At 38.2% G+C, this 27374-nt stretch overlaps 1 protein-coding gene across 1 annotated transcript; it reads right to left on the bottom strand.

Annotated features, from left to right (window-relative positions):
- Positions 1-3059: 3059 nt before the first annotated feature.
- On the bottom strand, positions 3060-27374 carry LOC140246845 (tryptophan 5-hydroxylase 1-like). The gene is made up of 8 exons (XM_072326173.1): positions 27355-27374; positions 26256-26413; positions 7106-7241; positions 6476-6545; positions 5286-5342; positions 4653-4748; positions 3819-3952; positions 3060-3234 (listed from the first exon to the last, which is right to left on the bottom strand). Exons 1-8 carry the CDS (start codon positions 27372-27374, stop codon positions 3060-3062), a joined length of 846 nt encoding a protein of 281 aa, XP_072182274.1.

The raw sequence follows: 27374 nt of genomic DNA, 5'->3' as shown, positions 1-27374 counted from the left end.
CTGGCGAAATCCCAAATTCGTTACGTTCGCAAAAGTTCGCCGCACAGTGAGATATCCCATTTAAAGATCCCTATCTTCATGTCTGAATAACATAGACCATTGAAATTTGATACATAAAAGCATGGTGATATGGTGACTTCAATAACAAACTAATTTGTTTTGTCTGACAAGCTGCACAGAAGCCAATTTGAAATTTCCTACATAGTTGTCATGTTGGAGTGTTGAAAATCTCTATCTCGGGTTTGTAAATAAGCCTACCTAATTGAGCGCGCGTTTGTAACTGATCGGGTGCGCGCTGCTGTATTTACATTGTGACGTCAGTGAAAGGTGTATTATGCTTTATTTTTGCTGCACTTTTTGGCATGCCCGTGAATGTTAATCGTGATGTTTGTCTTGGCAGCCATATTGGAATTCAAAATAGCGGGCATTGCGTTTTTCAGACACATCACATTACATGTACATGTATTCCATTTTTTAACGCAGCATACTAAAGGTGCATAGTCCGGTAGTGTAGAGGGCGCTGTTGAATGAAAGTGCCGATCACCGTAAAGGCCGTGTCACACCATTCCGGGCAAGCTACGCGGGCTTGTGGCGAGGAGGTAGTTTCCAGCACGTAGAAGATTTTCAGCGGACGAACAAGAATGTCTGTAATTTTCATTCATGCCTTGTCATACTGTACGGGGGAACTTCTGTGGCTTGACTTGCGGGGAAACAAATTTACTCCCAGGACCTCTCCGCAGTTGGTCCGCACCTGACAGTATCTAGCGCGTAGTTGCCCGGAGGTGCTCACGCAAGTCCGATTTAACCGCAGCCACGTTTTGAGCATGACCAAAACTTTTTCCGGGTGAGTCGCGGGAATGCCCGTAGAGGTTCACGCAGAACGCCAGTAGCGGCAGTACTTCCCAGGCAATTCCCACGCAGGTACTTCGCAGTCCCGTATGCAGCCAAGATAATGACATTCTGTGAGATTTTATCCATTCCATTAGAGGAATTCCTTCACTGAGTTGTCAGCCCTCACGCGACTGGTACAAAGGTCACACAGTATACTCGCAAGTATAACGCGTCCAGCAAGTAAGACACATGCGCTGACTCGCACAAATCCTTTTCCGCCCTCAGGAATGTCCGGTATGCTAGAAAATCCCTACACGTAACAAGCCCGAGTAGCTTGGCCGGAAAGGTGTGACAGGGCCTAAACACGGTTACGGGTAAAATAATATGCGTGCGCACCTCCGGGCGACTACTTTTGAGATACATGCTAGGTACTGTCATGTGCGGATCATCTACGGGGACCTCCGGGTAGTCAAAATTGTTCTCTGCAAGTCGCACGCAAGGCTGGTGTGACACGGCCTTTACACACCTTTCCGGGCAAGCTACGCGGGCTTGCTACGTGTGGGAATTTTCCAGCATACCGGACAGTTTTTGAGGGCGGACAAGGATTTGGGCGAGTCAGTGCATGTGTCTTTACTTGCCAGTGTGGAGTATGGAGAAACACATATCATATGTTTGTCAGTCATACTACCAACTCCGCCGGATTGCTGAGATCAGACATTGTCTTACACGAGGTGCTGCAGAAAGTATCATTCATGCTCTGATATCATCTATTTCTGCAACTGTCTCCTTGCTGGCCTGTCATCAACATCAATCAAACGCCTCCAGGCTGTACAAAATGCTGCTGCACGCCTTCTTACCGGCACCAAGAAGTTTGACCATATCTCTCCAATACTTCGTGAGCTTCATTGGCTACTAGTACAGAGGTATAATATATATTCATATTTCTATTGGGGTGATGGCAATCGCCCGCAACTGGGATCATTAACTAATAGTCATTGGATGAGTATACCTCATAATACTATATCTCCAAAATCAAGCAAATGTTTATAAGACAACCACTGATTCTTGTTATGCACCATGGTGCCTCAAAGTAATTAGCGTTATACACCATAGTCTTACAATGTGGCAATGACTTTATTGAAGTGCTTTGTAAGGTATGATAACACTCATACAAGAGTAAAAGATCAACATTTTGAATATCCAAATACCGAACTTTTAGCTATAAAACTGTCAGTATGTTATCATGCATCATGAAACTTGTCACATTAATGGTAAAACAATTGTCATAATAACAATAACAGACCACACATTGTCGTTTGAAACACTGTGCAAAAAAAAAAAAAAAATATTTATCTCCCTGCATTTTTTTTTTTTTTTTGATTACAATGTCATTCCCAAATTCTAGCGTTCTAAGATCAAGTATACATTGTATAACCGATATCTAGTATTATGCATACACATGATAATGGCTACGATACAGATTGTGATTGTGGAAATAGATGACACAGTTTAAACCTCATATGAAAAACGTGACATATGATTGTTACTGTAAATGGGAATCCATGTGAAATACAGCAGTGCGTCGTTTTAGCCCCCCCCCCCCCAAAAAAAAAAAAAATATATATATATATACATAATAATAATAATAAAAAAAAATACCCGTATTGCCATTTGGTGAACGCGAATTTATAACTGACTGAGGCACATGAAAATCGTGTCGAGAACATCTTCACCACTGTATACGCGATAGCTGCCATGGTTTTATTTCAATTTCTATTTGAATATAAACTTCACTAAAGCCTTTATTCGAATTCCTCAATGTGGCTAGCAAGTAATACTACTCTTAAAGAAAATAATAATCGGCATATGAAAAACCTGTGACATTTTTTTTATTCTGACTACATAAAACATATTCTTAAACTTACACGATATTTACTTAGTGGAAAAATGAGCAAAGAAAATGAGATTCCATCAGGATTCGAACCCAAGACCTCCGGATCGCTAGTCCAGTGCTCTACCGACTGAGCTATACAAAGCCATATAGTTCAGTGTTCGTCCCAGAAACCCTATATTCTCAATGCTCGAATGGTCAGAAGCTATGGCATTGTGTTTGTGTGTGACACACACGTACACCAGAGCATACAATTTTTTAATCATCTTGTTAATGTAGGAATATTTCTGCGAGGAGTGCGACGTCCTTCCCTTGGAGTTCAAATCCTCTTTTCCCGCTACTTGTCAACTCTGCACTGCAACTTGCTTAGAACGTGTGTGAGGACCGTGAGTTCGTCTCTGATGGATTCGATGACCTTGCATACGTCATGAGGTGAGATCAGGACCTCGACACTCGATGTGTAGGGGTCATAGCGTACTTCGAATGGACGCTTGATGGTGGCTGCAAATTCCCTATTGAACATGAGGGAAATTGTTGAAATGGGGTACGTGCAAGATGTAAAAGCAGTGCCACTCTCAGTACTCTCGTCTTTATTGTGTGTGTTTTTTTTTCTACATGCACAAAACAGAAATCCTTTTATTGGATTGGCTGTCAGGTAACTGTAAAGCTTCAATACATTATAAAAAAAGGTTATGTAAACGTATGGTTTGTTCTTGATGCAGGAAGAGATTGAAGCATTCTGTGACAGTTTTTTTTTTCTTTTTTTTTTCTCTCTCTCTCTTACAAAACATTACCCATACGAGTGAGCACACTCAGCTGTGTTCCGGAACATATGTTTTATTTCAGCTATGATCACTGAAAAAACCCCCCACTAAAATCTTGAAAATAATCATAAATATTGCGATCTGTATTCCCGATTTTTTCTTCTCTTCGAATACAACATTAGAGGAACGGTTGACGACCCAACACACAAGCAAAAAGACACATGTCACCTTGTTACAGCAGTAGAGAAACATTCATACAACATTAGGGAAACAGCTGATGACCCTGCACGCAAGCAAAAAGACACGTGTCGCCTTGTAATGTGCATTTTTACCTCATCTGGTGCTTTGCTTCCTCGAAGCTTTTCGAAATGAAGTAGACGTCTTGGTACGTGGTGATTATACACGTTTGTTTGGATGTGACGTCGGGATGAAATGGTAGCACCTTGGCGTTTGGAGAGAGGGCGTGCTATAAAAGGAAGATAACAACATCATAGATGATTAATTTAATCGAGATTTGATTTCAGTTCCCTTTAATATTGTGATCACCAGTACAAAACTAGGTCTGGAAATAAAAGAAAAAAAGGATCTAATAAAACAACAACATCAGCAGCAACAACAAGAACAAGTGAAGGGTTTGTTTGCAAAAACCGATAAGTCCATTTTTGAAGATTTTGAAATACGATCTCTGTCATAAAGTACAAAATAATACCTTTCAAATGATATATTGGTCACTACATAAAAAGGTATATTTTTTAAGTTACGGTCAAAAGAAGCAAAAATTTTCTTATTATTCTCTTTATTTTTCTTGACCTTTAATCGCAAATATCTCCATTTGGCAAATATGGACTTATCGGTTTTTGCAAACAAACTCTTCAAGTATTCTTCAGCGAACAGCTACAGGATAGTGCAAATTTCATAATCCGCAAATAAACACTGCCTGGAAGTGTTTCATGTTAGCCCCGCGTCTTTAATAGTCTGCGCAACATCTATACTTCCCTTTCCACTCAAAAACACATTGGATGAAGTGCTTGATTTCAACCGTTATTCTAACGTGATTTGACCTTGTTTCACTCTTATCTAACTCGTATTTTTAAAGCGTGTTTCTACCGTGTTTCAATCGTGTTGTAGCCATGTGTCCACCGTGTTTCAATAGTGTTTAAACTCACCTTAAGTTCGCCAATCGAAGACAAGAGGCCTGCTCCGTAAGCTCTGGTTTGCCCGTTCTGCATGCACAAACCGAACTCCACTGTAAAGAAGTAACACTTGGGGAAGAGACGTTGAAAATTTGAGTAGGCCTACAAATAGATGCTGAAAGAAACGACTGTTTCTCGATTTGGTTAACGTTCAGAGAATACATCTGTAATGTTGAAAGTTCCAACAAAATTGTTTGCTGTCACAAGAAAAAAAAAACTGATATGGCGTCACAGCAGGACAACGATATTAACCTCTTACACAAAAAGGAGTTAAGAAGACGGAGAATGAGAAATATTAGTAGAAGATGATCCTTTGTTGTTGTTTTTTCTTTATATTACAAGTTACTGTGACGTCATACGTTGATGTAATGTTGTTATTCAGCGATGGCCGTAACGCAGCTTTGACACAAAACACAAACTTACCAAAACATCCCCCCCAAACAAAAATGGCTAAAAGTTAAAAAAGAAATGAACGGATCCTCATAAGTATCTTTTAAATTGCACTGATATTTTCTACTTATAAATATGAGTTTGCTCAATTTGATATTTTCAACGTCTTGATCTTGTGTTGTGCATTGGGGTCTCACTGACTAATGTGGTGCTTACTGTTGCGAGCTTGTTTATTTCTTCTTCACTTGCTCCCAGAGAGGCTAGTCCGATTTCCTGTGGAAACACAAGCAAAGTATACAGACACACGAACAAACACAATATACACACTTATTTTATCAACAAGATGACAGCTTTGAGTATATCTAAGTGTCTAGTTTGTTCGAGGGAAATAATTTTTAAATTCTGATAAAGTGTCGTTAATCTGCGTCAGTGTTATAGTTGATTGATTTTAATACTTAATACCTTATCCCATTAACAAACGAGGAGAATAACGCGATGGCTTTAACCTGTAGATTTCTAATTATGACATCACAAAACTTACAGAACGTTTTGAGTGGTGCGCAATATACAAGCTTGCTTTTAGTGGACCTCTCAATTCTTTTCTTTGTTTTTAACTGAAGCATAACGTTGTATTTTTTTTTTTACCAGTATGAATTCTTATGTTTATCTTGCAAAGGCAAATGTCTGTATTCATGATGGAATTCCTGATTTATTTTGTTTTATATTTTGTTGGAAAAAGAAGAATGAAAAAATGAATTGAATTGAATAGAATGATTTTGCATTAGGACTGAAAATTTGTGAAATGGGTCAACCCAGCTAATTTTGAGATTTTCATATTTTCTGAAAGAGCAAGTCTTCTTCCACATAATACTAAACTTTGGGATCATAAAACGGATTAGAACTTGTGTTTTTATCATTTTTCTCTAATACTTTTTGGTGTAATTATAGATGTTTTTCATAGTGTCCTCTTTTCATTTCTTTGAAACCGTGTCCATACCCATCATGTTCAACTCCAGTAACATTGGAAAGAATGATGTTACTGCATTGAAAGGTGGCATTAATCATCTATAGACTGTGTTAATAAACCATGCTCAACTCAGCTTAATCTGATGATCCCATCATTGTTGTTCCTCCGGTGGTTAACATCTTGCTTTTTGTTCCATTCATTGCACAGCAAGCACGGCTTGGCAAAGTTTAAGCGCTTGAATAGACCCTGTACTTCAGAGCCTCTTTTCTCAGTTCACACCTTCCGGAATTTGTTCATTATGCACAATACTATGATAGGTTAGGAGAGTCCGTTTTAATTGATTTTTTTTTTTTTAATGGGTTTGTGATGCAGTGTTACAATTCATCCGACTAGTTACAGAAATGATCGCATCACACCTGATATTTCTGCTTGTTCTCACCTGAGAGAATAGAGCGAAGTTCTTGTCGGCCAGGAAAGGCACGTGTCCTAACAGTTCATGGCAGCAGTCACTGTAAATGTGAAGAAATAAACGACATCAGGGTGCATTCTATTCACGTCCACACCTCCATGGCCTCTGCTGACCCAAGAAATCGTGTGGATGTAGGGTGCCATTGTTAAAAAAGTGGCTAGGTGATCTGTTTTGATTAGTTGTTGTTGAAACTCAAATCCATTATCTTCACTAACGTAAGCTCAACGCGGTAAAGTATTATGATATGATATATGTAAAAGCACACGATGATTTAGTTTTATATTTAGGAAACGTTCTGCAATGAGCTGCGTATTTCCAACCCAGATAATTATAATCAGTAAAAGCATGGTAATTATACCTCATCTTGTCAAGTAACGGTGCGGGCCTTTATTAAAGAGGAAGCGAAAACACAAAATTGAATCGAAACTCGGTAGTGACATCCGGCACCAAAACTTGTTTAAACAACAACACTAACAACAGCAACAACAACAACAACAACAACAACACTATAACTCCATATCTAGTTATGGTTATGTAATTCATCCATTAGGTGGTGTAGCGTTACTGACAGTATGACAACGTCATTTGAAAGCTTCTCACGGTTCGGGTGTGTACAGCGGGTCGGAAGAATGTCGGATGTACTGAGTGCAGTGAAAGAGGCGAAAGGCAAGGCCAGCCAAAAAATCCCTGGCACTCAAATATCCCGCCACAGGCCTTAGCTGAAATCCTGTTCGTTCTGGGAAAAAGGTGAGACAAAGTAAAGGGATTGCGTCATTATGACGTATATATAAAAAAACAACAACAACTAGACGGATAGACAGATACATAATCTACCTCATTCATCTACATTCATTCATAATTAATTCATTCATAATCTACATTCACTCATAGTCATTCATCTATTGAGGACACGTTATAATAAGCCCCTACTTGTTTGATTTTATGTTCTCTGTGTACATTTCTTATTACACGGCAGACTATAGTTTTCAAAGACTCTACCATCCATATTGAGCTTAAGATAGTTCATTACATATCATTATCAGTATACGTATTCAAAATGAATTCCAGGTCCTTGATCGATCAGGAGATTTCAACTGCATTATGACAAACCAATTGGGAAGACCAGGTCAACTGATTCATTCCTGAATGATGCATGTGTAAAGTCGCAGCTATCTGAAGACAGGGTTCTAGATTGTATATTAAGATTACATATAGTTTATATCATGGAAAAATATGAGGGTCAAAATCTTGAGAGCTTTAAAATGTGGATTGTGTTATAATTGTCATGTTCAGTAAGGATACAAATAGACTTATTGACCATAGTTACAAAGATTACCATATCATCCATGTACATACATGTACATGTATTTTTCTTCATCCGCATATTCCATTTTGTTACCATACTAAAGATAAAAATAATGTAATTATCAGAAAACTTCAAGCAGTAAAAAAATGCACTGTTAGTTCATATAAGATACTCTCTTTAACTCTTTATATGCCAAGTTCGCACCTCCGACTCAGTCGACGGCGTGCCAACTTCGCATATTCTGCTCAACAAACAAAGCCGCCAAGACGGATCAATAAACCGCTAATTACTGCTAATCCCGCGGCACAATGAAAGCGTTTCTCGTGCTTTTGTTCCTCTCATACTAACATTATACGGCTTGCATTCTATGTGGTGAACGACTATCAAACGATGTTCCCAACTAGATTTACTCGTGCATTCTATGTTTCTGTCACGGTTTAATGTGCAAAAGTCATGCCTTTATAGTAATGTAGCAACTGGTCATTAAAAAAAAAAAAAAATTGAAAATAGAGTCGGCATACAATTTATATCGAAACAAAGCTTTGCATTCCTCTTTAACTTTGCCTACTATTACGTCCATCTTAACAGAAATTTGTAGAAGTTATACAGATTGGAAAAACAGAATTCTTTCTCAAAGCATGACTACCTTCGTGTCTCAGAATAACGTGGCACACAGGGTGTTTCCACCATGGCACATAAAGAGTTAAAGCATGCAGTGCTGTTTGCTTCAAGGAAAGAGTGAGTGTCAGTTAAAACGTTTAATATAAACATACAGTTTTAGCAAGCAACATTAAGTTTAGGGAAGGGTAAGGAAGAGCCAAATGACTTACCCTCTTCTTCTCTGTATTTGTGGAGTTATTGCTGTTTATTGGTGATCACCTATCCAAACGATGTGCATATACAAGGGCATATAAATAGTCATTAAATGATGCATTAAATGAAATGGTTGCACCTGAACAGTGGGGTATAAGTAACATTATACCAGTCCCAAAGAAAGGTGACCTCACTGATATTAATAATTACAGAGGTATCTCACTGACATCTGTTGTGGCAAAGACCCTAAACAGAATGATACTCAACCGTATCCAGCCAGAAGTGGATACAAAGCTCCGGACCAACCAAAATGGATTTAGAAAGGGCAGGTCTACAACTAGCCACATCCTTACACTCAGAAGAATACTAGAGGGAGCCAGAGCAAAGAACCTCTCTGCTGTCATGGTCTTCATCGACTTCAGGAAAGCCTTTGACTCCATCGACAAGGGAACGCTCAAGAGAATTCTACTGGCATACGGCATCCCAAAGAAGATTGTCGACCTGATCTTCCTGCTCTACACCAACACTAGAGCTACGATCATCACGCCTGATGGAAATACAGAGTACTTTGAGATTCTTGCTGGAGTACTCCAAGGTGACACACTGGCCCCCTACCTCTCCGTAATTGCAGTAGATTATTGCATGCGCCTAGCATTAGAGAAGAAGCCAGATCTTGGATTTACTTTGACACCAGCACGGAGCAGGAGAGTAAAGGCCAAGAAAATATCCGACACAGAATTCGCAGATGACATTGCCCTGTTGACAAACACCGTGAAGGATGCAGAGGAACTCATGAGGGAAGTAGAGGCGGTATCTGCCAGCGTAGGACTTACAATGAACGAACAAAAGACAAAATATCTGGTCGAGAATATTGATGAGCCAGGAGGGATTACAAGTATGGGTGGGCAGCCAATAGAGCTAGTAAATGACTTCCTGTATCTTGGGGCCAAAATCAGAAACTCTGAGGAGGACGTAGACGCAAGAAAGAGAAAAGCATGGGCAGCATGTCACAGTTTAAAAACTGTGTGGAAATCAGACTTGCGGAAGGACCTTAAAGTTCGCCTTTTCACCGCAACAGTCGAGTCAGTACTTCTGTATGGGTCTGAAACTTGGACTATGACGAGAAGACTCACTAAAATCCTAGATGGTTGTTACACAAGGATGCTCAGGATGGCTCTAAACATCAACCAATATACGAAACTGTATGGGACCCTACCAAAAGTTAGCTCCAAAGTAGCTCAGAGGAGGCTAAGGCTCGCTGGACACGCCCAAAGACACCCTGAGCTAACACTACACACAGTTTTACTATGGGAACCACTACATGGGAGAGCAAGACGCGGGCGGCCTCGACGCACATATGTAGACACACTTAGAAATGACACTGGTCTGCATGACACAAAGGACATTGCCAGTGTAATGGAGAACAGAGAGCGCTGGAGGGACATCATCCATGGATCTCGGGAATACTACCCGACTTATGTAAGTAGACAAATAGTCAACCTTTTAATCATATATTGTTCAAAATACTTAATAATGGTATTAACAAAACATTGTGCTTTCACAATTTTTTTTTTCGGAAGAGATTGTTAGTATGTACTCTGATAGTGATCTATGACAAAATGTGTATGCGGTTTTTGTTAACAGTGCTTCATTTCTTTCAAAAGTACAGCATTTGTTGTAGTAGTCCATCGAGTATAATGAGCTTGCTTTGATATGTTTGAAAAGATTTTATTTTCTGCATTTCATATTTTCTTTCAGAATAACAAAAATAACAAAGGCAGGTTCAATTACACAAATACAATTCTGAAAATTATTGACATATTACATAGTAAGTCATATTTTGTATGTAAAGACAAATGAAACGTTAAATAACATACAAAATGACTTAATTCACAGTACAATATATAATATATACATATGATGCAGAGGGCCGCCGTTATAAGCCGTGCTTGAACAGACGGACAGCCAGAGTTAAATTACCATTTTTCATTGTAGTACTTGAACACTAATACAGATGGGCCATGTTAAAGTGCGTGTAAATCCAGTTTTATACAATTACTTGGTAAACAGGAGTGGTGCCTGTGAGTGCGTGTGCAGGTGATGAAGCGCGAAAGTGTTGATGGTCAGCACTTCTAAGAAAATGATTGGATATGTTATAATATGGGCGAAGGGTCAAGCAGCAAAGTAAAAGAAAAGGAAAAGGGGGTGGACCAAATATTGCCTTGTTGTTGAGTATAAGAGGTACATGTTTAATGATTACTGTACCGTATGATATTGTGCCAAGAAATATTTCTTTGTATTTGCCTTAAAGGAATAGAGAGATGTGCACTGTTTTATGTGGAGAGGGAGTGAATTCCAAATATCAGGCCCGTTATGCCGAATTGATTTTTGAGCTAATAGGAGTTTAGGGTTATTCAAATGGAAATCATTACGATGGCGCGTGGGGTAAGCATGGACATCCCTGTTAAGGGAAAATGCGTTGTGGAAGAGTGGGAGTAGATTTTGCGTGCATTTGAACATAAACATTGCTGTTTGAAATTTGTGTATATCGTCAACTTTAAGAACTTTTAGTCTAAGGAATGATGGATCAGTATGTTCTAGATAATGTGAGTTGGTACATATTCTTATTGCCTTTTTCTGTAAAAGAAAAATAACATTTACTGTGGTTTTATTACAGTTTCCCCAGACAACATTACAATAATTAATGTACGGTAAGATTAATGCATTGTATAACATAATGAGTACTTTTTCCGTTACAAAATATTTTAATCTCCAAAGTATTCCAGAAGTCCATGCAAGACCCGTTTCACCAACATTGATTTCAGTGAGATCAGTGCCACTTAGTGTTTTCAGTTTCACTTAGCAAGTCCTCGTGACTGAAACATACCAATCAGAAAAGTGAGATAGCGAGACTGAAACCAATGAAGTGAAACTGGAACCAATGAAAAGTTTGGTGAAACACCCTACAGGACAGCAAGAAAGGAACAACCATGAACTAACCATTTCTATTGGGAGTGGGGGCGGAGGTGAAGGAGGGTCTCATTTTATGAGAAATTGACTTAATCTATATTCTATGCCTAACTGAGTTGAACAAAATGTCAGCTTGTCTTACGATTGTGCCAAATGCAAAAAAGAAAATAAAAAATGGAAAATCCAGCTTCTGAGATGGAATATACATAATACACCACTAATAATGAAAATTGTGATTTCTGGATAGCTGTGTTATAATGGCTAAAGGCAAGTTTGAGTGTAACCACGGTAACTATGGTCTCTCACAGGTTAGGTCTCAACTCCAGTCAATTGAATAGCTATGAATTTACATACTTATATACATTTAAAATGGTGTTCATCGTTGAGAAGGTGTTGCATTTTTTGTTTGAGAAAAACATCGTTTTCAGCATAAGGTTGCCATAGAAATTACCTAATTTGGATTTTTTGAAAAAGAGGTCACAAATGGGCCTAATTTTGTAAAAATTTCTAAGAAAGGCAGGAAATAAGAAATACATACACTTGCAACTTATCTCATGATTAATGTCAGTTGTATAATGAACACTTGAGATATCCTAGAATTCCCATTTATTTTTCTGGTTTGAGGGGTTGCCATGTTGATGACGTCATTTGGACATGTTCCCGAGCAGAACTTCTGGGTAAATTTTACTGGTAAGTTTGTTAACACATATACTTTCAAAAAATTGCACAAAAAAAAAAATGTTACGATAGTTGCCAGTTGACCCCCAAATTCCGCCTCAATCCGCTGGCCTATACAGGTATGATCGTCAAAGCTGATGATTCATACCAGGTGACTTTCTGGCTCCTTGTTGCGTTAAGTGGCCTTTTTTTTTTTCGTCTTGAAGCTTCCTCCATGGTTTATAAAGAGCTCACTGGTTGGCCACGACTAGTTTGTGGGGCGCAGTGGCATAGTGAACACGACTCCCGACTCCCAACCGGAAGACCCGAGTTCGATTCCCGCCTAGTACTGAATGCGTCCTTTGACAAGATGTTTTTACCTACCATGTCCCTCTTGGAAATGCACAAAAAAAAAAAAATGCGAAATCAACACCATAATGCTAACCCCAGAAAGGGCAGATACATGTAGAGCTTCAAAGGAAACGCTCTTTAGAGTAGAATAATACATGTGTAAATAACTAAAACAAATTCTGCTGCAGTAGGCCTATTGGCGAGTAAGTGGGTGTTAGAGCTTTGAAATACTAACTTTTATTCAAATGTAATCTCTTCGTATAGCAATTGTATGTATATGAACAAGTTTTGACGTTTCTGTTAACTTGATTTTTCAGTTCAAAAGTAGGCAAACTATGTTATCAATGTGCTTAAAGAAACTGAAGTTGAGGTCATAAAATTAAGTAAGCGTAATGAGTAATATTAATTTGTGATGGTGTGTGGTAACCTTGTCTATTTGTGAAGCGAATTGTGACATTTGTGCCATATGTGTCTTGTCAGCTAATGTTAAGCCTAATTGTTTCGAGTTGGAGCATATCTCTGAAAGTCGACTGGCTTATATTCTCAATCAAAGTGGAACTTAAATCAAGAGTACGAAGAGAGACAGGAAAATTGGCAGCCGTTACATACTTCATGCGATTTACGGAGAGGTAAAGGTGCTGTAGGTTTGGGACATCGCTGCGGAGTTCTGCCGTAATCTCACTAATTGCATTATCTTTCAAATGGAGTGATTGGAGGGAAGTATTGTTGTGAAACGTTGGGATCGTAGTAAGTACATGTTTGGCCAGCGATACACTGTTAAGCTCTCGCATAGGCAAGAATATATTCCTTGGAACATCCCTCAATACATTTTGGTCGAGCGTAAGCCATCTGGTTTCTGGTATTTCTTGGAGAGGCTGTAGAGATTTATCCAATGGCACTTCCTGGACGTCGCTGTAGACACTTGATAAACTATTGTTGAGACAACTTGAAGAAGGAACATCAAAAACCTTTGTGCACGAGACACTCTGGACAGCAGCACATATTTCACATATCCTTCCCGCCAAAGCCGATGAAACGAGTGAAGAAAGCACACACAGTATCAGGAAAAGTCTGTTCATGCGAGACCAGTGCCTCATCTTCTTCTCTGTCTTAGACATATTTTGTGCATATTGAGTGAGAGTGATGAGTATGAATGAGAAGATGTTAAGTTACAATGTTTTGGAGGGTGCAAGTCTCGTGAAAACTTAGGCTCGAAAGAGAGAAATGTGTGAGGAGTTTAGGAACGTATCATTTCTCGGCAGCTTGACTTTTCAGAATAGTTGATGTCATTAATAAAAGTTGGGTCCCACATTATATTAGGATAAGTCTGTTTTGAATATCTCAGCCATTTAAAACCAATATTCACCCCCCAAAAAAGTTGAATACTTCTTAGAAATGTATGTAATACCATACATTTTTAAGAAGTATTCAACTTTTTTTTAGTGAATATTAGTTTTAAATGGCTGAGATATTCAAAACAGACTTATCCTAATATAATGTGGGACACAACTTTTATTAGGACGCTTAGTTAACTTTGTTTTTGGATATCTTAGCAATTTAAGAACCGGTTTTCATCAAATAAACTTTTTATTCCTCTAATAATCGTTTGCGTTTTTGATAAATTATGGAGTGGTTTTTAATAATCTCTCAAGAAATGTGTTTATTCAAGGCTGAACCTCCATCTCAACCAAAAAAAAAAAAAAAAAAAACCTCATCCATCTTTAATAGCTGTTTGCAAAAACCGATAAGTCCATATTTGCCAAATGGAGATATTTGCGATGAAAGGTCAAGAAAAATAAAGAGAATAATAAGAAAATTTTTGCTTCTTTTGGCCATAACTTCAAAAATGTACCTTTATATGTAGTCGTTAGGTCCCACAATATCCTAATGATTCATGGCAGATTTGGTACCATGGCTCAAATCAGCAGCATATCGCCAAATATAAAACACATAAGAGAGGCAAGAAGAAACTGTAAAGTGTAAAATGCTGAGTTCCTTGCACAGCTTTTGATGCCAATCTCCGAACCGTCAGCAATCGTGGTAGGTGTTTTGGAAACATCGAACCGCCTCTTTACCGTACAGATCAACGATATGTTTTGCAAACCTTCTATGTCCATATCTGCTATAGGTAAGTCTGTAGATATGGCAATATCAACCACCAAGTGTGTGCTAATGTCTGCAGTGCTACAAGATAAATCGATGTCTTGGTCAATGATTGATACATCTAAATCTATAGCCGTTGTATGACGATACATGCTGAAATTACCAACGCGATCACCTGATGGAACTGATTTCGAAATCGACCAGGTGATATTGCGTTCAGGATATGACATAATAGGGCACGTCACTGATATTGTCGAATTACTGGCAATGCAAACCTGTCCACTCGCAATGAACGGTGGACATGGAAAATTTTCTTCAACCAGATCAAATACAGAGCGTTGATTGTAGGATAAGTCAATACTCAGAACTTGTGGGTAGAGACTTCTGAAAATGTCAATGTCAAGAAGTTTCAGCAGGTTGCCAGATAGGTTCAAAGAAAAAGCTAACGGAGCAAATATTTTGGGAATGTCAGTCAGTCCACTGGCTGAATATTGTAACAAAGCCAAAGTTGCTCCATACAAAGCTGGTAACGTAGCTTGAAATCTAAGCGGTGAAAAGAGTGTTATTTCTTCTAGCAAAATGACACGCCCATATGACAATAGGTTAATAAAAATCAAGTTATCGATAACAGTTTTCTTCAGGGAAATAGTATTTGGAACTGACGACACACAACGGCTTTCATTGCTTTTTTTTAATTCTTCCCCCAGTCAAGGCAAAGTGTATTCTTGTGAGGCCGGTAATATCATTGCAGGTGAGTTCTACGTTGGATGAGAGCTCAAGACGAAGCAACGTAATATGCTCCATATTCCTAATAAACCCGGGAAATGTAAACACTGCTCCATCGATACCAAGGCAGGCAGAGTAGATTTGCAGGTGCTCTAAAACCCGTGTGTCCAAGTGCTCCATAGGGTTCTTGCAGAAATCTGTGACGGATAGTTGTGGAAAATTAAGTGCAAGTTTAGGAGGTAGCTGTGACAACCTGCTACCGCGTATATCTAAGAGATATCAATGAGGGAATGGTACTTTCCATCTCCGTAAGCCCCGTATTTCGCAAGTGGATATGAGTCATTTGGGGAGCCGTGGAAAACGCTAACGGGTGAATGTAGGTAATTGGATTGTTGTTAAAGTTTGCTACTTTTAGTTGTGGTGAGACCGGCATCTCTATAATAGCGGTGGCAATGTTATCGGTCATGACCAGTGTTTCGAGGCTATAGATCCTTTCAAACGTATGCTGATCCAGGACACCAATTTCATTATCGCATATATAAAGACCCTTAACAAACAGCATATCTGGTAGAGCTAACGAGTCACGAATGCTATTCTTGTCGATGTCCAGAACCTGAAGACGAGAGACGGAAAATGCATCCGAACTTATGGAAGAAATTTTATTCTTATAGAGGGAGAGTGCCTGTAAGTGCGGAGTTTGAAATTGTCCAGTAATTGAGGTTATCTCATTCTCGCCGAGAAAAAGATGTTCAAGTCTGGGAAGATTTTGGAAAGTCGAAGCTTGCACCGACTGAATTGTGTTGTCTGTCAAATCAACAACTTGTAGCATTTTCAAGCCGGCAATATCTGGTACGGTGCGGAGTTTGTTGCCCAAAGCCTGTAGAACAGACAAGTAGGATAATAAACATGCGTGCTGGAGCTCTTCTACCGAAGATGAGTAGAGCACGAAAACCTCTAAGGAGAAATGGTTACTAAAGGAAATCATTTGAAGAGGACTTTCAGCAATCGAAACAGATGTTAGACTTGCAATGTTGTGGAGGAGAGATAGAAGGTGCATGCTTTTGTGGCCCGCGTCAACATCGATACTTTCTAGACGCCCAAAGTCAGTCGAAATGTGGACTAGAGAACCTCTTTGATTTGTGAGATTGAGGGATCGCAAATTAGGGAGTCCTCTAATCGTTGAAAACTCGCTTAATTTGTTTTCGCGGAGATATGTTAAGTTTGGTGGGAATGCATTTGTAGCAATCCAGGATATTTGATTATCTCCCAAATTCACTCTGCCCAATTTTGGAAGGTTAAAGGTTCCAGGAAGGATGTTCTTTAATCGATTCTTCCTTAGCCTAATTGTTTCGAGTTGGAGCATATCACTGAAAGTCGACTGGCTTATATTCTCAATCAAATTGAAACTTAAATCAAGGGTACGAAGAAAGATAGGAAAATTGCTAGCCGTTACATACTTGATGCGATTTACGGAGAGGTAAAGGTTCAGTAGGTTAGGAACATCACTGCGGAGTTCTGTCGTAATCTCACTAATTGCGTTATCTTTCAAATGTAGTGATTGGAGGGAAGTATTGTTGTAAAACGTCGGGATCGTAGTAAGTAGATTTGTGGCCAGCGATACACTGTTAAGCTCTCTCATAGAATGAATTTTGGTCGAGCATAAGCCATCTGGTTTCTGGTATTTCTTGGAGAAGCTCCAGAGATTTTTCTAATGGCACTTTCTGAACGTCGCTGTAGACACTTGATAAACTATTGTTGAGACACCTTGAAGAAGGAACATCAAAAACCTTTGTGCAGGAGACACTTCTGACAGCAGGAACACAGTCACATATTTCACATATCCTTCCCGCCAAAGTCGATGAAACGAGTGAAGAAAGCACACACAGTATCAGGAAAAGTCTGTTCATGCGAGTCCAGCTTCTCATCTTCTTCTCTTTCTTAGACATATTTTGTGCCTGTTGGGTGAGAGTGATGAGTATAAATGAGAAGACGTTAAAGGGATTGTATAGTTTTTCTTGAGACCTAATTTCAGGTTTCTAACATTTTTTCGTTAGATAATGAGAAACCTCTTATGAAATGTGAAAGAGCATGTAATTCTTTGAGGAATTCAGCGTTTATTTGATGACAATTGGTTTTGAAATGGCTGAGATATCCTAAAAAGAGCGATTCTAATAAAGTGTGGGACCCACACTTTATCACGATCGCTCTGTTTTACTTTGTTTTTGGATGTATCAGTCATTCCAAACCCGATTTTCATCAAATAAAAATTGAATTCCTCTTAAAATGGTATGCTCTGTACTATATCATAAGTGTTTTCTTGGTATCTCACAAAAAGTTAAAAGCCAAATTCTCATCTCCACCAATACTGTTCCATCCCTTTAACCCGTTCCTTCCTTCCTTTAGCGTTTTAAAATACCCCCAAACGAGATTCTTTTTCCCCGTCGACAGAGAACGGACAGGTTGGTAATCCACCTGAGCGAATGCAGTCAGGCGGTGCATGTATCCCCTTTCCACGGTCATCTATACATGTGCCATCGAACAATGAAAGTATCGATCGCGTGCAAGGTATGAATAGAGCATGGGCTGATGGGCTCACAGACTCTTTTGTTTTACACAAAACCCAACGCTTGAATGAGATGACTGGGGTCAGCGAACACAAAAATCTACTCGAGATCAGCTTCGACTGCTATGTACATGTTCACACGAGTTTTATAGCAAGGCAGGCGCAAACTAAATCAGAAAAAAAGGTAATAATGCTTTGACATACACATTTTTCCAACAGAAAAAGGACTTTGGTGATAGAATGAACTCTTCACTTTGTACTACACAAAGAAACATGAACTTAGGCCACGAAAGTAGGCAATCTTATCTTCATCATGGGACCTGGTACACCAGGATCCCGTATATCAGCTGCTCCCTCGGGAACCTGGTATATCAGGTTCCAGAAAGGAACAGATTAATTTACAATGTTTTTCATGGTGAAAGTCTCGTAAAAACTTAGGCTGGAAAGGAGAGAAATATCTGAAGAGTTTAAGAAACGTATCATTTCTCGACAGCTTGACTTTTCCAAATAGAGCTCATTAGTGGTCAGATATAATACACACCAATACAGATGTCAACACGACACTCATGTGGAGCGCCAACGCGAATTTCGTATATCGAACAGATATTACAAGATGCATACACAAATCTAATACCTCAATTGTGACAGTGCACCTCAAAACGTACATAAAGTCGCACACACTGATTTTTCGTGAGGACTGAAAATAAGTGAAATGGGTCAACCTAGCCAAACTTCACTTTTTCATATTTTTTGAAAGAGCAGATCTTCTTTTACATTATGCTAAAATTTGGTAGTTTATCTCGAACATTTTTCGTAGAATAGTGTGACTAGGTGTGTCTTTAGAATCCCTTTTTCATTTCTGAAAAACCTTGTCCACACTCTTCACTTTCAACTCTAATAACTTTTGAAAGGATAGTGCTACTGCTTTGAAAGTTGGCATTAATTATGGAATGAATGTGTTAATCAAGTATGCTTAATTTCAGTTTAATCTGATAATCCCTTCATTGTTGTTACTCTGGTGGTTTCCTTCCTGTTTTTTGTCCCATTCATTGCATAGCCAGCACGGTTTGGTAAAGATTAAGCGCTTGAATAAACACTGTACTTCAGAGCCTCTTTTCTCAGTTCACTTTTCCTGAGTTTGTGCTTTCTTTCCAATATGTAGATAGGTTAAGAGAGTCCATTTGATTTGAGTTATACATCATTTGAAAGCTTAAAGTCTGCTCTTTCAGAATATGGTCTTACCTAAAAATTCATATCTGGCGACTTTTTGTTTGTTTTGAGGTGCAGGGTCACAATTAGACATAGCACCATAGTGAATATTAATTTCTAGCTGCCAGTCCAACAGAGAAATAATGATTGGAATTCAATGTGTATTTTCGAGCTATTTGTCTATGGAGAGAAAATATGCCTGATAAGAGATGCTAATGGCACACCTTACTATTAAAAGCATAATTTACCATTTGCAGTTGAAACAAGAACCCATCATTAGTACTTTAGAATAGTTCTAAAATGTGGGTTAGGGATAGAAACAACCACTGTAAAATTTGAATCCGTATAATCGATGTTAAGTATAATGGAATACACAAAATGTGAACAATAGTTATAATAAGAATGTTTCCAGACTAAACCGTCTACAGTTATGGTTTATTGAGAAAAATTCTGATATTTTCTTGCATTTTAGGCTTTATTGTGAAAATTATATGGAAGGATGTTCTGTGATACAACAGACCTACACACATACATCAAATTTGATATCTTGAACATTTTTTTTTTAATCACTGCTCCCCAAGGTAAATTGGACCTTTAAAAGAACATTCTGTGAATTATTTTATGATACTACACTTGGCCTCACAAAAAAAAAGAAAAAAAACTGATTTCGATACAGTGTGTCGGTTGAGATGGGGTTTCAGGGTTTTAGCGTTTGTTTGTTTTTTATGATAAGTTTTTGAGATAATGAGAAACCTCTTATGCAATAAGTAATAGTATAACTAAGAGGATTTTTTTTTCTGGTGAAATTGGTTTTCAAATGGCTGAGATATTCAAAACAAAGCTATCGAAATAACATGAGGCCCACCTTTCATTAGGATCGCTTAGTTTTACTTTGTTTTTGGATGTCTTAGCCATTTGAAAACCGATTTTCATCAAATTAACTTTTTTCCTCTAAGAATCGTTTACTCTTTGACATGTAATGGAGCGATTCTTAATAATCTCGCAAGAAATGTATTTATTCAAGGCTGAATCTCCATCTCAACCAAAAATATACCATCCATTTCATGTCTCTTTTGTACTCATAAACGTACAAGAAAAGAAAATAATCAAGAGAATTTGGCGGTAATATGCAATTTGTTTTGCTATGAAGAGAATAAATGCATATTCTTATCAACTTGAGGACCCCAAGAAACTATTGGCTGAATTCAGAATACTTATAAAAAGTTTAACTTACCAAAAGACGCCCGGAGAGGGTTTCAAGAATTATCTTCACGAGGAACATAAGAGCGACATGTAAACCTTTAGAAGTCGTTGTCTCTTATGGCCAACTTAATCTGATAACTGCTCGGAAATCAATCTCCGAGACTGAAGTCTATCCATGGACACGCCCACAAACACAATGCCCGGTTAAAAAAAAAAATAATAATGAATAAAGATTAGGAAAAAATGCTCTTCGACAATCCATAAACATGAAGTGAAGTGTCATTGATATTATCATATCTCAATGTCTTTGAAGGACAGTTCTGCGAAATATATGGGTAGAAATAGGGCATGATTCATTTGAATACTTGACAGTAATAACTAGTGTCTGGCTTTAACATTGCTGATGTCTTAGATTATATAGAATGCAAATACAAATGAGAATATAAATAAAAAAAGACTCAAGTCCATTAGAGAGCATTTTGAGAAGATAAAAAAGAAAACATCTAAAATTCTTATGTATCTAATTTCTAAGTACTGGGAATATTTTATACAAATTGAACTGTAAAAAAAAAAATTATCAGAATGATGTTTGTTTATATTTATGTTATTAAAGAACGAAAGCCATGTTATTTTGGACTAGGGCCGCAATCCAGGTACTCAAGTAATGTATGTATGTATATTATTATATCATTCATAATACAGCAGAGGGACAGAGAGGCAGAGATATGAGAAATGCAGAACGAGAAAAAAGAAAGCCTTGCAGTCAAACAGAAAAACAAAAACAGCACTCTTACAAAACAACGAACAAATATTTCATAAAATAGAAATGGACCCTCCTGTCTTGCTGGGAATTAATGCCGACTTATAATCCTTGTCACCTTGAGCAACACAAAATCCGCGAGTGGAGGCCTTTAGTAGTACTACCTCGATCTCAAAGAAAATGAGTTGTCTTTCATCACTAAGAAGTCCTGCCGTCTTGGATAGCTTAATGTTTGTCATCTACGCACTGCCTGTGGCTTGGTGATAGTCGCAATGTTGTACGGACTTGGAAGCTTGAAACGAAGCCGACAAGGCCAAACGACTTTCAGAGTATCTCTTCGTGACTTATTTCGAATAAGTTACAGAGAGAATCAATCCCTTTGATATCAAGCGGTTTTAGGTAACTTAATCCTTATCATCTATGGCTTGCATGAGATACGATGCTGATCACAATGTTTCTAAGGACTCGCAAGATTATCCAAAGCTGGTAAGGTCTCAATATTCGGATTAGGTCTGGAAAAAAAAAATCCCCCGTTCTCCTGAGATTGATAATCATTTGAAGAGTTTGTTCGCAAAAACCGATAAGTCCATTTTTGAAGATTTTGAAGTACAGTCTCTGTCATAAAGTACAAAATAATACCTTTTAAATGATATATTAGTCACTACATATAAAGGTACATTTTTGAAGTTATGGTCAAAAGAAGCAAAACATTTCTTATCATCCTTTTTATTTTTCTTGACCTTTAATCGCCAAGATCTCCATTTGGCAAATATGGACTTATCGGTTTTTGCAAACAAACTCTTCATTTGCTGTCTGAATACAAAAATGTGACCGTACACCTCAAAACGAACATAAAGTCGCGCATACTGATTCTGCGTGAGGACTGAAAATAAGTGAAATTGGTCAACCTAGCCGAACTTGAATTTTTCATATTTTCTGAAAGAGCGGGTCTTCGTTTACATTATGCTAAAATATGGCATCATAAAACGGACAGGAAAGTGTGTTTTTGAGCAGTTTATCTCGAACATTTCTGGTAGAATAGTGTGATTAGGTGTGTCTTTAGAATCCCTTTTTCATTCCTGAAAAACCTTGTCCACACTCTACTTTCAACTCTAATAACTTTTGAAAGGATAATGCTACTGCTTTGAAAGTTGGCATTAATCATGGACAGAATGTGTTCATGAGGCATGTTTAATTTCAGATTAATCTTATAATCTCTTCATTGTTGTTACTCTGGTGGTTTACTTCCTGTTTTTTTTTTTTTTTTTTGTCCCATTCATCGCACAGCCAGCACGGTTTAGTAAAGATTAAGCGCTTGAATAGACACTGTACTTTAGAGCCTCTTTTCTCAGTTCACACTTTTCCTGAGTTTGTGCTTTCTTTCCAATATTCAGATAGGTTAGGAGAGTCCATTTAATTTGAGTTATACATCATTTTAAAGCTTAAAGTCTGTTCTTTCAGAATATGGTCTCAACTAAGAATTCATGTCTGCCGACTTTTTGTTTGTTTTGAGGTGCATGTATTTCTTGTTTTACCAAATATGCATAATAATGGGCCAGACAACCTTCCAGACAACTTCGCTCAAGCACCAAGCAATTGTTAAAACCGTTCAATGTAGTAACTAAGTCATATGGTCAAAGATCTTTTCAATTTTCAATACCTCAACTTTCGAATCGGCTCCCCAGTAATATCAGAGAATGTTCCTCGTTAGATCAGTTCATGTCTTCATTGAAGTCTCATTTGTTTGTAAACATGTTCTGTGAATTGGTTAATAATGTGTTTTAGGTTGATATAATGTCATTTTCTTCTTTTGTGTGTTCTTACACTGTCTACGCTCTCATGTATCTGTGTTTTGTTCTGTTTTTTCATTTCTAAAAGCGCTTATAGAATTGAATGTAATTTTCGCTCTATGAAAATGGTTTATTATTATTATGTGGATCAATTTGGTAACATCACACCTGCTTCCTCTCCTTTGAGGAGTTTAGGAGCCACAAATCTCTAAAACAGGCTTGGGCGTCTGGTATATAAACATATTTTTTCTTTTAAAAATCGGAGGGGAAAGGCAAAGTTTCTTGCATAGTAAGTGGTCTCTAAATCAAAATCTGCTTATTTTCTATAGCATTATTCACCTAATGTCATTAGATCTGGGCACCGCTGCTAGAAACACAAATTGCGTTTAAACACCATTTCACATCCATCGCAAGTATAGCCCGCAAATTGCGTTTGATTCCTGCGTTCCGTTGCTAGAAGAGACTTGCCTTTGATTTTTTGGAGTTGCGTTCAAAAAGTTTATAGCACCGGGGACCAGATGCATCATTTCAGATTGCATAAATCTAAAGATGTATTAATGAAAGAGCCTGTCTTTCATAAAGTAGATCCATGTTAAGTTCGTCGGACTTTAGCATCAGTAACAAATGTATAGACAGCACATAATCTTTTCATCAATAAATGACAGTGACGTCATGATGATGATTTTATGATCTATCAAACTCTGTCACAATGACATAACTTCAATTTCTTTCCATCTGCTTGTACTTCATATCTCAGTACATTTATAATAGGTTGTTGATTCAAGTTTGATATCCCCAGTTCGTAACTGACGTCTGAAACAAGAAAACCCATTATTCAATGCCAATGTCAGGTGATTACAACGGGTAATTCACAAAATTATATTCATATACTAATCATGAAATTTCTTTTTCTTTACGAAGAAGAAACTGCAAAGTGTACAATTCTGATTTCCCTGTACAGCTTTTTAACTTAATGTCCGAACCGTCAGCAGTCTTGGTGATGGTTATCGAAACATCTGACAGCCTCTCTACCGTGCAGACCAACGACATCTTTTGCGAACCTTCTCTGTACATATCTACTGGAAATAAGTCTGCAGATATGAAAATATCAACCACCAAGTGTATGATATCGTCTGCAGTGCTACAAAATAAATCGAGCGAATATTTTGGGAATGTCAAACGTACATATCTACTGGAAATCAGTCTGCAGATATGGCAATATCAACCACCAAGAGTGTGCTAACGTCTGCAGGAATGTATACTTATAAGGAAATTCATTGTTTGGTGTGGACACTTACTGATCGAAGCATCGAGAAAAAAATAAAGTTAAGTTAGATGTAAATGCATCGGCGGATATCCAGGATATGTGATTGCCTCCCAAATTCACTTTGTTTAGTTTGGGAAGGTATGTTCCAGACTCTATCTTTGAAGAAAGAAATTGTTTCAAGTTGGAACATATCACTGAAAGTCGACTCATTGATGTTTTCAAACAAATTATAACTTAAATTTAGGTTACGAAGAGTGATAGGGAACTGGCTGGCCGTGACATGCTTGGTGCGATTTACGGAGAGGTTAAAGGACAAGTCCACCTTCATATACATAAGGATTGAGAGACTGCAGCAATATTAGTAGAGCACATCAGTGAAAGTTTGAGGAAAATTGGACTATCCTTTCAAATATTACGAATATTTTAAGTATCTGCGCAGTCACTGCTGGAAGAGAAGACTACCACAGTGTATGATGTCACATGCGTACAACTATATAAGGAAAAATAAAAAGAGAATTTCACAAAACCTTTCTTTTTTAATAAAGTGCACATTTCTTCGACTTGCTACTGACGTATGTTAAGGGTAAAATTATTCCCCCTGCCTTCTGAAAGAAGAAAAGTCGAGTGTTCTTCTGTTATGCGAGAAAATGGAAATATGTTGAATTTTCTTTATTCTTTCTTTTTATCGTTGTACTCATGCGACATCACAAGCTATAGTAGTCTTTTCATCCAGCCGTGACTGAGCAGAAACTTCAAAAATTCATAATTTTTTTTTAACGGATTGTCCGATATTGCTCAAACTCTCACTGATGTGTTCTACTGATATTGCTGCATTCACTCAACCAACATGTCTATAAGGGTGAACTTGTCCTTTAAAAGGGCATTTTACCGGTTTTTTATTTTTTTATATGTTGTTCTTTTAATTCTAAAAGACCCAGCGGTGCAAACAGAATCAAATTTTCATAACGATTAAGTCCGTAATTTAATGTTAAAAATTGAACTTTTTAGGTGAGAATTACGCTAATGAGCTGACGAGCCCGGATGTTATGATGTCACAGGTGCTCTCACTACTACTGATTACAAGTGCTCGCATACGCGTGCGTTAATTCGTATCGAGTAGCAGACGACGCTTAGGCCTAATTTAGCTAGCAGGCGGCGCTTGTGTACTGTTCTATCCATGTAGATATCTCAAATTTCACTAAACCAAATCGCACCAAAATTACAGGATATACTTCATAGCATATTTCAAAGTATTCTCTTATATTTGAACGAAATCAGTAATCGAGAAGTATCAATATTGACGTCGACTTTCAAGTCGTCACTCAAAAAAAAAAAAACTCACTCATCGCGAGAGATCTTGGCGAACGCAAGATGCACAATCTAGAACTGAAGTTAGCCGACTAGTACTGTGCGAACGGGGAATTTACGCGAGAACTAAACTCAAAAGTGTAATGATTTTTGCGACTTGTGTGATATAGGAACTATATTTTTCATTCAACTTACCACAAATAATTTGTAAATTTATTTATTGCCCCCGATTACTTGAAAGATTTGTCTCATGATATTAAATGGCTAACTTCACTCTGTGCGTGCGCAGCAGGTAGGTAGGGCCTGGCCGCAATCACTCGTGGTAGTCGTAGAGCAGATTATTTTTAGCGACGCCGACAGGAAAGTCGACATCTACACTTATGCTTCCCCACATGTGATTTGTTTCCAATTAACGTGAGCTGTTGGATATGAATCATAAAGTATTTCCTGTGAGTTTGGTGCCATTTGGCAAGGTGAATTTTGAGATATCTAAATGGATACGGAAGTACACTAGCACTATACCTACAACAGCGCTGGGATCGCGAAGCGGCGACACTGTGTTAAAATCTACGTGGTCATGCCACTCTTCCGAGATATTGGTCCTAGTACGTAGGCCTACTGAAACAAACTGTTAGATCTAACATTAGTCCTTGGTGTAAATAACACAACTATGAGATTTATCTCGACTACAAAGCATCGGAAATCCATAAAGCAGATACCTTACCTGAAAAATCCAGCACAGGAACAACAGTGCCTGCAGGACAAGGGTCCAGATCTAGATCTGGAGTCTGGACTTTCGTCTGGACTTTCTTCAAGTTCTGGCAGCAGGGGTATGTAACGTTACGCTGTGCCTTATTAGCGCTGTGCACATAGGGCCTACAGCTGCAATGTCGACGGTGAGTGAGTGTAGGGCCTACTCATCAAAACTTGGACTGCCACGTAGAACCTACTCCTTGACTGCTCAGTAGTCCTAGTCCTAGTTCTATATAGTATTTCAGAGTCCATGTGTAGGTCCTACTGGGTACCGTTTTCATCTCACCAAGTGTAAATCGTGCGTGCCGTTGAAGAGAGTCTATCTACATGTGGATTTAGATTCACTCAGCCCTCATCTACGTTAGATAGTTTGAACTGGCGAACCATCGCTCGATCATGATCACCAATGCGTAACGTTACTTACACACAGTCTTCTATGGGCAGCACGTTCGGATAACGATGCCAATTTCATTTTGCATGTCTGGAATTTCCCCACAAGTTTTATCTAAATAAAAAGCTGTTGAAGAGATTGCTTTTAAAGATTAATAGATATTGTTTACATGTTTATTACAGCTCCATATTGCAATTATACTAAATAACAGCTTTTGCAGTACTTCGTGTGAGATTTCATCAGTAAATTGGCATTATGTAGTTCGTCTTGCTAATGTCGGAGTTGTGCACCAAGAGCACCTGTGACGTAGGCCAAATTGTGTGGATCGTTCCATGGCTTGCTCGTTTTCATTGTTTTTTTTTTTTCAAAAAATCATTACAGGCTTATCCTGGGTTTTACAATCCTCTCTTTCTAGTAGTAGGCATCAGAAAATGTAGATTAGAATTATCAGACAATTAGAAAATGTCAGTACAGTTTTCTTTTAAGGTCCTGTAGACTCGGAACATTTCCTTTTTTTTATTCCTTTAATAGAAAGTAAGGTTCCCTGGGATGGTTCGCCACTTTCGTATTCCGTCTGCTCATATTACTGATGAAATCTGGGAGAGCAGCAAGGTCATTTTGTATCCGGAAAAGATACACGTATCACGAGCGTATCAAGCACGTCCATCCGGTTCAAAACCTTTGTTTTGTCTCATTCAT

Source organism: Diadema setosum, chromosome 3 (genome assembly GCF_964275005.1).
Source record: "Diadema setosum chromosome 3, eeDiaSeto1, whole genome shotgun sequence".
NCBI lineage: Eukaryota > Metazoa > Echinodermata > Echinoidea > Diadematoida > Diadematidae > Diadema > Diadema setosum.
The sequence above is the reverse complement of the archived record's forward strand: the minus strand, read 5'-3'. Positions and strand labels throughout refer to the sequence as shown.

Coding starts and splice junctions, on each gene's coding strand:
- LOC140246845 (XM_072326173.1), bottom strand. CDS start 27,374: ATGAATGAGACAAAACAAAG. Junction 26,414..27,354: donor ATGAATGAGACAAAACAAAG/GTTTTGAACCGG, acceptor TCGACATTGCAG/CTGTAGGCCCTATGTGCACA. Junction 4,749..5,285: donor AAATAAACAAGCTCGCAACA/GTAAGCACCACA, acceptor CTCTTCCCCAAG/TGTTACTTCTTTACAGTGGA.